A 14362-nucleotide genomic window follows, 5' to 3' on the forward strand; every position below is an offset into this window, starting at 1 on the left:
ACCATAATAAGAACAGGAGGGGGCTGGAGATCCATTCAGCTATGCTGAAGCACAGAAATCCTCAGTGGAAGGGTGTTGTTTGAGTCTTGGTACCAGCTGGGTTATGAGCATCCAGGCCTGTGGGAGCTGCAGGGTCACTTCTGTATTAATTAACATGGAGTTATTGGTCTGCTAAGTCCCAGGTTTTAATTTCTGTCTCATATGAAGTGCTTTGCAAAAATTAAATAAACAAACAAACAAACCAAACTGAGAGAAAAGACTCTAAGGGTGAAGAGCACAGCAAGGGCCAAGGGTGTTCACTGGGTGGGATCTGAATGCACTGGAGAGCATCTGAAAGGGTCAGATTCTCTCCAGTGGAAGAAGGTGCTGCAGTGTTCTAGGATACCAGGGAAAGATATGCATGCTTGCATGTATGTATGCATGTATGAATACAGAAAGAAAGTATCAAGGATGAGAAAATGAGACATATAGATAACTACAGGGACTAAAAAGGAATCAAACTGACAGAAGAACCTTGCTACCACTTATCTGAAGTGAACCAACATACTCAAATGACAAAAAGTAACATTAATCTTAATGAGTAAGAGTATATACGAAGGAGAAAAAGGGCTTGATTGATATTCAGTGTGATTCCTTATCAAAAATATCCTGCTGATCGTAAAGGGCACCAAAGCAGACTTTGCTGGTGACTTGAAAAGTGGGATTTCACTGGAACAGGCTGCCCAGGGAAGTGGTGGAGTCACCATCCTTGGAAGTCTTCAAAAGACGTTTAGATGTAGAGCTTAGGGATATGGTTTAGTGGAGGGCTGTTAGCGTTAGGTTGGAGGTTGGACTCGATGACCTTGAGGTCTCTTCCAACCTAGAAAATTCTGTGAAATTCTGTGAAATTCTGTGAACTGCCACAGTTTGGCTGATGCTTAATATGTGAATTCTTTTCTGAAAATGCAGCATGCTATTTGGAGTTGTGAGAGTCAGTTTTCAGACTCCATTAAAAGAGGATTTCCTGGAAAGAATTTTTGCAAGGGACAGTTTCATTGGAAAACAGAATAAAATCAACTGACATTTACACAGTACTATGACTTTTGGCATACCTTCTCACAGCATCTTGGAGAGATTCGCATATAACCTGAGAAATCTTACAAAGCTACAATAGCTGCTACCAAATGGAGATAATGCAAGTTCTGTTATGCTAAGATACCATTTAGCCATAACAGCAATCAGAGAAATTAGCAGAAGCTAATAGAGAAGGAATAAAGTGGAGGATGCAGCTGCTTGAAGCTCCTGACAGGCTGCGGGAAAACAGCATCTATTTGCATACTATCTATCAGCTCTCATCCATTGACGGATTAATTCTGAGACACAGGCTCCCTGCAGTTCACCTACCAGTCACTGTAATGAGTCACTGCTGCAGGGAATTGCACAAGTCCCCCCTGTACTCCATCAAATCTTTCTGCAGACAGGGTGCAAGGAGAGGAGCTTTTCAGCTCCCCAGACAGTTCCAAAGGTGTGCTTCATTCTGAAGAGGTCTCCTGCCTCTCTCTGCTTATTCCATAAGCAAATAAGACCAACTTGTAGAACAAGATAGGTGCTCAATAACGTTGATATTTAACTTTATCCTCTCTCACTCTGTTTCATGCTCTCTCAAAACTCCCACATAAAGATGTCAGTGAAAGCAGACAGGTGTCCCTTGGTGCCTGAAAGCCTGTCTGGACATATTGGACACAGACAGAAACAAAAGGAGCTGTAGGACTTGAACGGTTCTGTGATCTGGATAAAGATCCCAGATGTTTATTTCAAGGTCACTGGTACAAATCTAAGATAGCTTGTTACTGGTTAAAAGTGACCACCTTCTGATTATTGTGTGAGAGCCTGTAGATCCTAAAGTGAGTTACTGGTCTCACAACTTCTAGTGGACAAATATCTCAACCACACAGAAACAAAAAAAGAACTAAAAGAATAAAAAACCACCATTGCCTGAACAGAGATTCCTAACTCCTGTTTTATAAGCTTACACATTTACAGAGGCTGGAAATACATAATCTCTTGTGTTAGAACGTTTTTTTATGCTCTCTACACCTACAGATAATCAATAATATTGTGGAGACATGCTTAGAGAAGTCTTCATCATACCCAGTTCTAGGAACTGGGAATTCCCATTTCCAGATCTTGCAACCCAGATCGTTCCACCAGAACTGTATTTTCTAGATGTTCTCCTGAGCCACTCCATTCCCACCTATGTGATGGTACAGTTATCTCACACCTCTCCGTATTTCATCTCCTCTAAAATGGCTAGTAGTACGCTGCACTCAATCACATGGGAGGTTTAAAGTGCGATGTTATGGTCACAGGTCCTCCAAAGACCGGGGCAGAAACAGCATGAAGGCAATATGGAAGCATATATTATGGAAGCGTCTCTTACTGTTGGGAATGATTATATTATATTATATTATATTATATTATATTATATTATATTATATTATATTATATTATATTATATTATATTATTCAAGGCAACATGCTGGGTAGGCCTAAGGACATGAAAACAGCAAAACATGCTGAAACTGGATGATTCAACTAGCTGACCCTGATGTCAGAGCTAAGAGCCTGGACTGCGCTCAGCTGCCTTTGAAGAAGGGGTGAGCTATGCCTCAGAACAGTAATGCCTAAGGCCTCCTTGGCATAAATGCATGAAAATTAAGCCAAAATAACAGAAAGCACTCTCATCAATGCTGCTGGCCACCTAGAAAAAGGGAAATAAACTTTCTTAGCTTTCCTACAGGTTTGTTGTAGCACAGTGATACCCTATGAGGAGTTGGGCCCTTTTCCTTAGGAGGAATAATTACACCAATCGTTTAGCAATCATTGTCCCACAATCAAAACCAGACTTGCTCTCAGCAAAAGGAAATGAAATCAATACCAGTCTTACTGGAAAGACTGAAAAGTGAATGTGATGGCTTGCTATATCTGAACAGATCATTTATCACAAAATGGATTCTGTGAAAATTTGGCTGTCAAATTCCATTAGGAAAGAGTTGTAAATACTCAAAGACTTTGCAAAGTCTATAAAAAGTAGGTCTCAATGAGAATGAAAAAATAAATTATGAAGGCAATAAACCAAACCACCAACACGAAAAAGTGTCATGAAAAGAGCAAAAGGCTAGGCTTTGCTACCTAAGACAGTCTGTCTTCTAAATTAGGACTGACATCCCAGTTTAGGGAAGAATGATTCAAAAGAAGTAAAACAAAACCTGTAAGAACATAATCTTTCAATCTTTCAGTCTGAAGAGCCACTTACTGTGTGGGAAGATGAGACAGTGTCAGGAAATGTCTGAAGAGGCACTCCAAATAGAGGGCTGGACTTAGTTTCTCTTGTTTCTGTATGCACCATGGGAAAAGGCTAGGACCACTCTGCCATGGTTGCTGCATGGTTAGTGGGTACTCACTGGAAGAAAGGCAGGGCCTCCCAGAAACAGGCTAGTAGATATGTCTGGTATCTATCTATTTTTTTTTTTTTTTTAAAGGTAAATTTAATGGAGGGTAAGTTATCTCCATTTTCAGAAAGGCCTGATTTTATATGGATTAGAGCAGTTATCAAAACAACACCTACTTTCACGTAGTCCATCAATTGCAACTTTCAGAAAGAGTGTGGTTACTCTCATTTACACTCGGGGAAGCAGGAATATAGAAAACTAAAGTCTCCAAAATCCTAAAAACGCCAGATGGATGGCAGAGAAGAGAAGTCATCTCTCTTTGACTTCATTCCAGTGACCACTCAGCAGTGGAAATGTCGTTTCCTAAACCAATGAACAGTTCTTAACAGGGGCTGCACCGCAGTCTGTTATCTGGTACTATTCTTACATGAAAAGAAGATTCACATCCATGAGAATATTTGACCCCTTAAAATAACCTTACATGAAGTGACAGAAGGTTGGGATTTTTCTTCTGTGAGTGAGAGCAAGTTGCTTTTCCCTGGATCTGTTCCCTTACATGCTGCTGCAGACACTGTCTGTGCTGTTGTGAATGAGACCCCAGTGCACCATCCCACTGGGCTTTTAACACTGTGTGAATAATTTTCTATATTAAATAATTAAGTGTAATAGCTAATACAGCACTTCCCACACTGTTGCATTGTGCAGTCATATCATTATTTTTGATCATTTATAATGACATTAAAACCCTCAAGTGCCAGACTGAAAATAAATCTGTCACAATGTTGCAGTAATATGCAAATTCTCTGGGTACATTTGCTGTGAAGGAAATGGTCCTCTCTCATTGAAGCTCTTACGAGGTTTCTTTAACATTTTTTTCTGCCTGCTGAATTCTCCACTGATCCTCCAGAAAGCTGGAGGATCACACAGCTCTAGCTGATGAGTGTTAGAAATGTCACACATCCTATAAAACAATATTTAAAGGATCTATTTGTGTGCAGAGAATTGTTGGCTTCTTCCTCCAAAAAGAGAACATCCTGCAGTTAAACAATGCAACATGGGAAGGAGCAGATCAAATAGCCTTTTTGCCCCTCATCAATTGTTTCTACCATTATGTGAAAGGACCACTTTTTTGCACAAAGAGAGAAATTTGTTCTGTACACTTATTTCATTCTTGGCCTCTTCTTTGGGAGTGACAACAAAGAAGCCAACTGGGATGTAGCCCTTCTGTGATGTAGGTTTTCCAGGAGGAAATTGGAGAGACCAGCATACTTCATTCAGGATGCCAACCAGCCTTTAGAAGGAAGACTTTGATGCTTCCTGACCCAGATTCCAGAAGAGGTATGAGCTAGGATTTACTGCAAAATTCCACTTCTCATCATCAGTCTAGTTTCTTCTGTTACATTCACCTACCAACTGTTTTCACACTGCATGACTTGTTTAGGTGGAGTCACGCCTATGCCATCTCAGAATATAAGCATATGCACAATAGAAAAACTTTAGTCTGGCACTACTTTCCTTTTCTTTGAAGTGTTGGGAATGGCCAGACTTCCCCTCCCACACACACTCAGGAACTGGTGAGGGACTCAGTGAAATCTGGAAGTATCAATGAGGATTTGCTGTACTTTCACAGTTATTTGCTTACTGACTCCTCATTTGTGAAAATTGTTACTAAAACAACCTAATCCCTGAGTGTTCTGATGCAAATTTCTTTTTCTGCACTAAACTGGAGAATTTGTTGTTTAAGGCTCTACAGTTACATCAGGTACACTGTTTAACTTAATGGGTCGGCACAGTAACACACCTGGATGTGGTTCCTTTTTCTTTTCATTGTCACTTCTGTGTCAGATGTCTCCATAACAGACTCCTGAGTGGTTTCAGTTTAAGGCCTGGAATAACAGCAGTGTTGTGACCGTGGGCTAGTGGGATGCCCTTCCACCTTCTGCAATAGTCTCAAAGCCAGGCTGCTTCAAGAGGGCAGTGGCACAGACTGTGCTGCAAAAGACCCACTTCCTTTCTTAGTCTCTCTTTTCTTTCTTTTGGACAAAATGCAGATAGAAATTCCATCAAGCAAGCAGAATCAAAAAGCAAGTCTACCTGATGACCCCCTGTTCCAACCCACAAATGTGTATAAAGGATTGAGATAACTTTATCATCTACATCCACAATCATTATTATGATTATTTCTTGACTTTACATCAAAGTCACCCAAACATGCTGCTCTGACATACAGTACATGTATTTTCAGTATCACTTGGAAAAGAGGCTCATTTTTCCTCCCAAACCTACAGAAACAAAAGGCTATATGGTCTGCTCTTCACATGACATATATGCCATGCAAGATGCATGAAACTCCTGGCAGACAAGTAATCACAATAAAGAGAAAGCAGACATCTAAGTAATGAGGAATTAAGATTTTTCCCTTTTCTAGTGTATTTCTGAAAATCTTGGGCCTGAATGAGCAGTTCTTTGGGAGCCCACACTAACTGCATACATACTGTGCAGTGTCTGGACATGCATTTCAGAAATGCCAGGGACTTCTGGTCATCTAGCTGCAGGGTTTGTTGAAGCAGCTGGCAGTAATTCCAGCTGGGCTACTGGCTATATAAAAGATGCAGAGGAATATTAAATGTATTTAGACCTCACCCAGAAAAAAAAAGTGGGGTAAAAAAGAAAAACATTTATGGGGAATCATGCTGTTGTTAAGTTTTTGCAACAGAGCTGAGACTATTCCAGAGAAGCGGGGAAATACACTGCACCTGATTTTTATTGCAAATTATTTTGATGAAACAGTATGCAGGAAGGTTCTGTGGTTGAGATACTGATGTGTTTGAACATGGAGACCTGGGATGTCTGCCAGAAAACTTCAATAAAATGTTGAAACACAAAAAGATGTTCATTAGCTTAAAAGCTATGGATTTTAATTCTCTTTTTCATTTTTTTAAAAAACCTCTTTCCATGTCCACTTTTCCTTTCATCCTTGTTCCTGTTCTTCTTTTCCTTCCATTTGTTTTGTCCAATCATTTATTTCTCCATTTTATTAATATCTTCCTCTGTCTGAGTCTTTTTTGTTTGTTTGTTTGTTTGTTTGTTTTCATTTATTTTTCTCCCTCTTTTTTTTTTTTTTCTCTTTCTTTCTGTTTCTTTCTACCTTAAGGAATATTCTGTCCTTTCCCACTTTCCATAATCTGTGTATGGCTTTTCTTCCCATCCAGATTTGGTTTCCCTCTTCTTTTCTCCCAGACATTGTTCTTCCTGTAGAGTTAGTTCTCTCACTTCCTTCAGTTCACATACATTATTACCTGGCTATTCCTAGTTCTCTCCATGTTGCTTCTTACCATCATCATCAAACTGAGCTCACTCTTCCTATTTGTTGAATGAGGTATATTTTTCCCACCCCTAGATCATGAAATATATAAGCTTTCTTACCCCTTCCTTTGCCATTTAATACTCTAACAGAAGCAGAGTTAGAGACTGCCCTTTCTGTTGCGCTGAGTAGACGAATCAATCAGCAAATGCTCTATGTCTAGATGCTGACTGCCCGAAACAGAAAGGGTAACACTGAAGCCGAAGAGATGAAACAATTAGAAACCAATTGCTTAGGTTTTGAACCTGCCAAAATAAACAGACAAAATCTACAAAGAGACCTTTGACAACCAGAATCGAGTATCTGAAGCCCATGAGAGGGAGTCAGCTATCTGCACCGTGGGCTCTGCATGGCTTCTTCTGAGCCTGTGGATAACCCAACAAAAATGAAGGAGTGTTTATACTACCTACACATTTATACAACCTACACTACTAATTTATACCACTATACTTCATCCTAGACCATGTGATTTTTAACCAAACATGATTCCTTTGTCTGCTGGATGGAACTGCAGTGCTTTCAGCAGTGGGCAAAAGTCCACATAATTGTAACCAGGTTTCCTGATATTTTTATATCAGTGCAGAATGTCTTTGTTTTCTCCATATAAGCTGGAGAAATAAAACATTGTGATGAATGGTGCTGGGGCAGCATCCTAAGCTGTTTGGGTATTTCTGAAGGTACTAGAATGGAGAACTACACAAAGCATTAGATTTCCAAAATTAACCCACCTTGTTTCAGTGGTGCAGTAAATAGATTGAATATAAATCTCAGTTGCTTGGAGCTTCTATCCTGATCAAGGAATGACTGATTATGATCTTAGTGAGAAAGAAGAATGTAAGTAGTATGAGGCAGCCAGTGTGACTTCAGGAGAGACTGCTCAGAGATCTGTTTATAGGCATAAATGTACTAGAAATGGAGTAGTAAAAAGGGAACAAAAACAGATGAGTCATTGTGCAGGTTTGAGAAGAGATAACAGTGCATCAAATGCATGATAAATGCTGAGTGAGAGGTGCTTAAAGAGGAATAAAGAAGGGCAAATACATCAGGAGAGAAAGAAACACTAAGGACAGGTAGATCCATCAGTAAGCAGAGACTAAGAAATAACCATGGCTGATATTCATGACTTCCACAACTCAGAGGGTCATAGCCCTTCCTGGGATCACATTGGATTATGTGCCTTGTACTGAATGTGAAACTTGTTTGAAACAGTGCACAGAACTCTGAACTCTGCTACAGGAAAATGACATTAAGGAATGGCAAGAATTCAGAGGAAAGTAGCAGTGATAAATGAAGGACTGAGCTAACTATCTGAGGAAGGACAGATGGCGTCGTTACAGGCTGCTTTACAAGTAACATCCATAAACACCCAGGGAAGAAAGGTGCTGACAGTGTCTGGCAAAGGGAATAGACTTGTGATCTGTAGTCCCTCTGACAGTCATAATTCCACAGAGGAAATCCCCAAGATTCCCTTTCCACACACAGACCTGGATTTGACAAAATATATGACTGTGTGCTTTACTTTATGCATGGGAGTAGTTCCACTGGTATATCTTCTATGCTTTGAGATGACAGAGACAGTGGTAGAAAATCCAAAACTCTCAGATTACTAGTCCTGCCCTTGCTAATAGGAGGACGTATGAAATATTTCCCGAAATAAAATTAGATACGTTTCATCAGTAAAACAACCCATTCCAGAGAGCTGGAAAGATCTGAAATTCCTGCAGGAGAATCCATCCCCATATTAGCACTTATGTTGACAGATGGTGCAGCTTCATATGAATAGGAATTTTAAGTCATTTTTTGTAAGTTGAAAAGATAAATTCCAGGCAGATTTTGTAGAGCAGCTGGTCCTTTGTAGACCGCTCCTTGCGGTGACATTGTTAAGAAGCTAGGACAGTGGTAACTGTGAGCACACCAGACAGCAGAGCACCTCTCATTCCCTTCAGTAGTTTTCTTTGGAAAATGCACGAAGTAGCAGCAGCTTTCTCCATGCAGGAACTGGAAAACAGCTCACCAGATGGGCTGGAGAATTTATAAAATTAGAAAAACAAAGCAGCAAAAGGCCTTGGCTCAACAGCATTACTTCTAGACTGTCTCTTTGAAGTAACTACTTTTGAATTAGTTTATGCGCTTTAGCCAAGACAAACACTCAGGTCCATTTGGGAGTTTTGCTTCAGAGCAGCACATTAATACTCTGTAAGGAGATGGAGGGCATGTAGTAGATGTTTTCTATATCAGCAGCCTTAATCAACCCAAATCTCTCTTGCGCATTGTTAGCACACCCTCCTGCCAAGACTGCATCAGACACAGATGAGCTGTCTTATACTGTGCTTATATTTATCTTGCAAGAAACCTGGGAGAACTGATCCTCTCCTCCACAAAATGCATCACACAGAAACACAAGGGCTCTCAGAGGCTGGCCTTGCCCCTGCCCAGCATGTGCTACCTGTACCCACAGATAGCTACTACAGCTAACATACCCCTCTTCTCTACAGCCTCCCTGGAGACTAAACAAACCAAAACACTTCACAGAAGATGGCCAATAAAAAGCTGACTAGAGCAACCAACCCCCAAAATAACAGTATGTTTAGTTAGGAGAACCTTTGCCTTTCTACCTCCTTCACATATTTTCTCTAAGTGTTAGAAGATGAGCCCTGTCTCAGACGTGGCTCCTTATTCCTACAGCTGGCTTTTCAATAAGTATATCTCTGCTCTTACCATAAGGACTAGTTGCAGGGCTGAATTATCCCAATTGAATCTTTGCAGTCAGGCAGATATGTGCTCCTACTTAACGTCTGTGCATCTGACTGTATATTTACTTTTTTTCACCTTCACTATCAGGAGCAGCAAATAAGCAGGACACATCTCTTCACAGAATATGAGCAAAGAAAGAAAAACTGTGTGCATTAAAAAATCTGTGCACTCAGAGACTGCCAACTCTTCCATTAGTACACAAGCAGTAAGTAGTATTGTAGTGGCAATAAACTGCTATTACTTTATATAATACTGAACACCACACCACTGCCTGCAGCAGGAATTCTGCATATTGGGAACTTCCCTCCATGAGGCAAGTCCCCATGGTGACTTCTGTAAGGAGCTATGGTGGTAGCAGCTCTTAGCATCCCAGAGATCTTTCCCAGTTCCCTTAGCAATTCTTTGTAGCAAAGGTATGAATAAACAGCAGCTTGTTCTAATTTGCACAGATGGAAAAAAATGTGATCCCGTATTGTTGCTGCAGACCATTCATTCCAAGGTGCCTTTAGGAAGTGACTGTGCAAAGAAAAGCTCTGTGGCAGCTGCTTCAGAGTTACAAGTCAGTTAGTGTGCTACTTGCTGTGGTGGAGGGTTAGCTGCTGCATCCTCTGCTGGGCTAAGCACTGCAGAATCATAGAAAATAGAGTGGAGTTCACCACCTTCAGTTCTGTGCTCAGTTCTGTTCTGCCAGTTTCTCCTGGGTATTGTCACTAAGGCAAGAACACAACACCTTCAGCTACCTAAGTTTCCTGCTTTCTTGTCAGTTTTACTGACAACAAGCTTACAGCTTCTTCACTTTAGGTACTCTTCAGACAGAAAAAAAGTGATGTTGGAGCACAAAATCAAATTGAATAAAAGAGCTTAAAGTCTGGTTTGTGTTTTACTGCTCTGGAAATAGCAGACAATTCTGCATTTCTGCATTCAGCATTCTGAAATTGCCGTTTGGTACCTGGGAAACACTAAAATACCATTTTGCATCTCGTTTCTTTGTTTGGTGAACTTGGTTGGTTAGAGGGTAGGGGATGGTGACTGCCAAAGTGATGTTCACCCAGGTGACACAGTGAAATCTTTCTGGACGTTTTCAGCCATTATTCCTAGGGACAACCTCCATCTGCAAATATAGGTAGGTTATTTTATATCTTGTGTGATAGGAGGACACAGGATTAGGCCAAGCAGAGGGCTGTGCTAACAATTTTCTCCATGCTGAGAGATTCCCATATCAGAACATATTCTAGGCAGGTTCGAGTTCAGTCCAAAAGGGGAAGCCTAAATATGAGCACACTGTGCACCCCAGTGTTGGTCCACATTGGTCCAAATAGTTTTCTGAGACAGGTGGTTTCCTTTGGAGAGCAGGTTTGGCCAATAAGGAGCAGGGAATGAAGGCTGCAGGCCAAATCCTTGTACTGAATGGCAAGTTACACAAAGCACTGGTACTCAACACAATCCAGTGTGAATACAATACTGGTGACACTACTTTTTGCTGTACTAGTTGTTTTCACAAGCTCATTCCTGTTTTTCTTCCCTGTAAAACCTGTGGGCCCATTTAAAAAAAAAATGTTTATTTTCCCAAAGGTATTTAATTAAGCTATCAATTTAAGACAGTTTAATTAAATGGATTTGAACTACTTTTGGCATACAGTTCAGACTGTGGTTTTAAACAGATTTATTATTTTATGTGGCTGTTCTTTCAGGATGGGCAGGGCCCAATCTGAGCTTGGTGTCTCACACTTAGTTGAGAAGACTTTATTAATAATCCACTATTCTGGTCACAAGGAAAACTTCTTTTATATACTCACATTTACTATACTGTAGTAGCTGGAGATATAAATTGGAAATTACAAAATCATGGAAAATAGGGCTGAGAGGAATTTTGTGACATAATCTAGTCCATCCCCCTGTCCCAAGGCAGATTATACATTCCTAAACTGATTCTAAGGAAAAGTTCGGCTAACTTAATCTTAAAACCTCAAATGATAGAGATTCCACAATCTTTTTAGGCAATCTGTTCCAGTGTTTTTCTATTTGGAGGATACACCCTCATCAGTCCTCAGCTGATTTTGCTTAACTCTTTGTGGTTCAGCAAAACTTGAAAAGGAGATTGAACATGGGAAAGTAAGGCGAGGGAAGTAGAGGGGACCTCCTATATCATCAAGTCCAGCTCCTTACTGCTAGAGGCAACAATGTCAGGTAAAGCTTTTCCTGCATATGTACAGAGCTCAATATTTGAAGTGGTTGGACTCCATCCCTAAATGGTCAAAATAAATTCTGCCAGAGAAACTCATCTTTCTTAAGGTTAAGAATCTCTTGTAAAGTAGAACCATGAAATCAGAAGAGAATTGCAAAGCCTGTGAGATACAATTGTGGGTATACAATGTGCAGATAATATTTTTCTCTGCCAGAAGATTTGCTCACTAATAGACCACACAAAATGTCAAAAGTGAAAAGTAGATCCCTCCTGAATATTGAAATCCCGTCTGAAACAGGTGATGATACGTCTAAATTTCCCAATGTAGTGTTTGAGATCTCACAAAAACGTCAGTCCTTCACAAGGACAGCATGAGATGTTTCCAACCTTCAAGAGAACTACATTTCAGAAAGGACAGTGATACTGGGTTCAGGAAAAAATACAAAATTGTGACTCTACTAGAAGAATTCCTAGATGCTGTGGAAGAAGGTGAGAGGCCAGGTAGCAGTAAAGTCAACACAGAAATAACAAGAGAAAGACTGAGTTCAGTGGAATGGCAGAGCAATGTTTCTGAGTTGAGGATGAAAAAAATATTAGTTTAGAGCTGGGAGCTCTTAACTTCAGTGAACCTCTACATGTTTAATGAGAAAGACATCTTAGTCACAACTGATGTTTCAGACAGTATTTGCCAATCTTAACATTTCAAGGTATCCTTCAAGATACAGAACGCCATGGCCCAATGGACAGGACAATACTTTCAGACAGGACCTTCTAGGGTGCTGAGTATTATCAATGAAGTATTGAATTCAAAACTAAAGTAATTCAAACTAGCATTAAGCCATAGTCCTCCCAGAAGAAACATTTTTTTTTCAAAGGCTCATAACCCAAAATGAGTCATGCTTTATTAGCATCACTTAGGCCAGGAGACTAATCATAGGATGATATTTCTATTTCATTTTAAGAAAGTCAGAGAGAACATCAGAATAATGTTCAGCATGGAAAACATGTTATAGCCTTAACATAGTGTCACTATTATAACTTAAGGAAAACAGAGAACTAGGAACCTTCTCTAGTAGCAGGTGTCGCTGTTTTTCTGTATTTATTTATTTATTTAGCATGTCTACTCTCCAGTGAAAACGTTATTAAATACACATGAGACTCCAATCCAGAGAGCAACTGTCCAGCTCATTTATCGGTGGGGTGATAGATCAGAGAGTTTCACCTCCTCCTTCTCCTCACAGCTGCCCCGCACACATGCACACACACACAGAGGCTGGGAAACTCTACACCTAAAGCACCTACCTTAGGTTTGAAGGCGATTAATTTCAGGACCATCTCGACAGTGAAGAGGCCAGTGAAAAGCATGTTGAGGATGTTCATGGCTTCCTTGAACATGCAGCTCTGACCGTAGTGCTGAAAAACAGTGTCCCGAGAGCAGTGAGGAATGGACATGCCAGCTAGTTGGTTTTCCACAGGACTACTGCTAATCTCCCTCTACATCAAGGTTATCTAACATAAACCCCAGCATGCTCCATTTTTTCAATTTAGAATTCCCATCTCCCTTCAAACATAAACATTTCTATACCTCTAGCCATTTTTACAATCTGACTCTGGATCTCATCTCTTTTTAAAAAAATCTTTTTGATTGGGAGCTACCAAAATCATACTTATCGTTCCAGTTGAGGGTTATAAATCTACATAATGGTACAAGACACTTTCAAATTGTGTTTGTTATATTACCCTTCCCTAACACCTGGGTTACTTTTTTTTGTTTGATTGCTACTGTGCGGTGAACAGGGGGTTTCACTGAGCTGTTCATAATGATATCAGGACATTCCCTGAATAATTGCACTTGATTCAGGATTCTGCAAAGTACATGAACAGCTCAAATCGTATCTTTCTAATATGCATTATCTCGTGTTTGCCAACTCTGAATTAAATTTGCAATCATGCTACCATTCACTTAACTTTATTAATATCTTATGAAGTTACGCTCTGTCATCTGTTAATTCAAATAATATCTTCTGCAGATTTTGCCACCTCATTTTTCATATCCTTATTTCAAAGTCTTTATACTTGGGACCCATTACCTTATTTCAAAGTTGTTTTTCAGTTCATATTACAATACCTTGTTTGTAGTTGCTTAATTTTGACATTTTTAACCACCTGGACTGAATTTTCCCATTCTGCATTGGATCAGGGTGGTTTATTTAAAGGAGATTTAGTTAAAACAATTCAGATACATGAAGGACAGGCTAGGATTTATTGAGGAATTTTCAAAGTTGCTCGTGACATTTTCCTTGAAAGACTTCAGTACCTGCAGGTCTTTGGTTAAAAACTTGGAATTCTAATCGAATGTGGCTTTTCTTAGTTTGAACCAAAGTGTAAGTTTTTCAAAAACTGTGCTTTTCTCGGGATGGATATAGACTTAGAATCTCCGAAGATGCTGTCCTGCCTGTGGGCTCACAAACATCTCACCAGCTTCTAGATCTATCTGCCCTGTGCATGCCCCAATGTCACAGCAGCTGAGCATGCTCCAAAGCTCCCAAGTGAAAACAGCTCCCCTCTGCTGCTTCATGACAGTATAGCAGTAGATGCTTCAGCTGAGAGAAGAGTGGGACTGACTCA

General features: G+C 40.1%; 1 protein-coding gene across 42 annotated transcripts in view; it reads right to left on the reverse strand.

Moving 5' to 3' along the window:
- Positions 1–14362, reverse strand: part of CACNA1C (calcium voltage-gated channel subunit alpha1 C) — a 476864-nt gene that overhangs the window by 58720 nt on the left and 403782 nt on the right. For all 42 annotated transcript variants that reach the window (XM_084499532.1, XM_084499513.1, XM_084499544.1 and 39 more), the window contains one exon: positions 13037–13147. In XM_084499532.1, the coding sequence (XP_084355658.1) occupies positions 13037–13147 (111 nt within the window). The remainder of the gene's footprint in view (positions 1–13036; positions 13148–14362) is intronic.

Source organism: Aythya ferina (genome assembly GCF_964211825.1).
Source record: "Aythya ferina genome assembly, chromosome: 1".
Taxonomy (NCBI): Eukaryota; Metazoa; Chordata; class Aves; order Anseriformes; family Anatidae; genus Aythya; species Aythya ferina.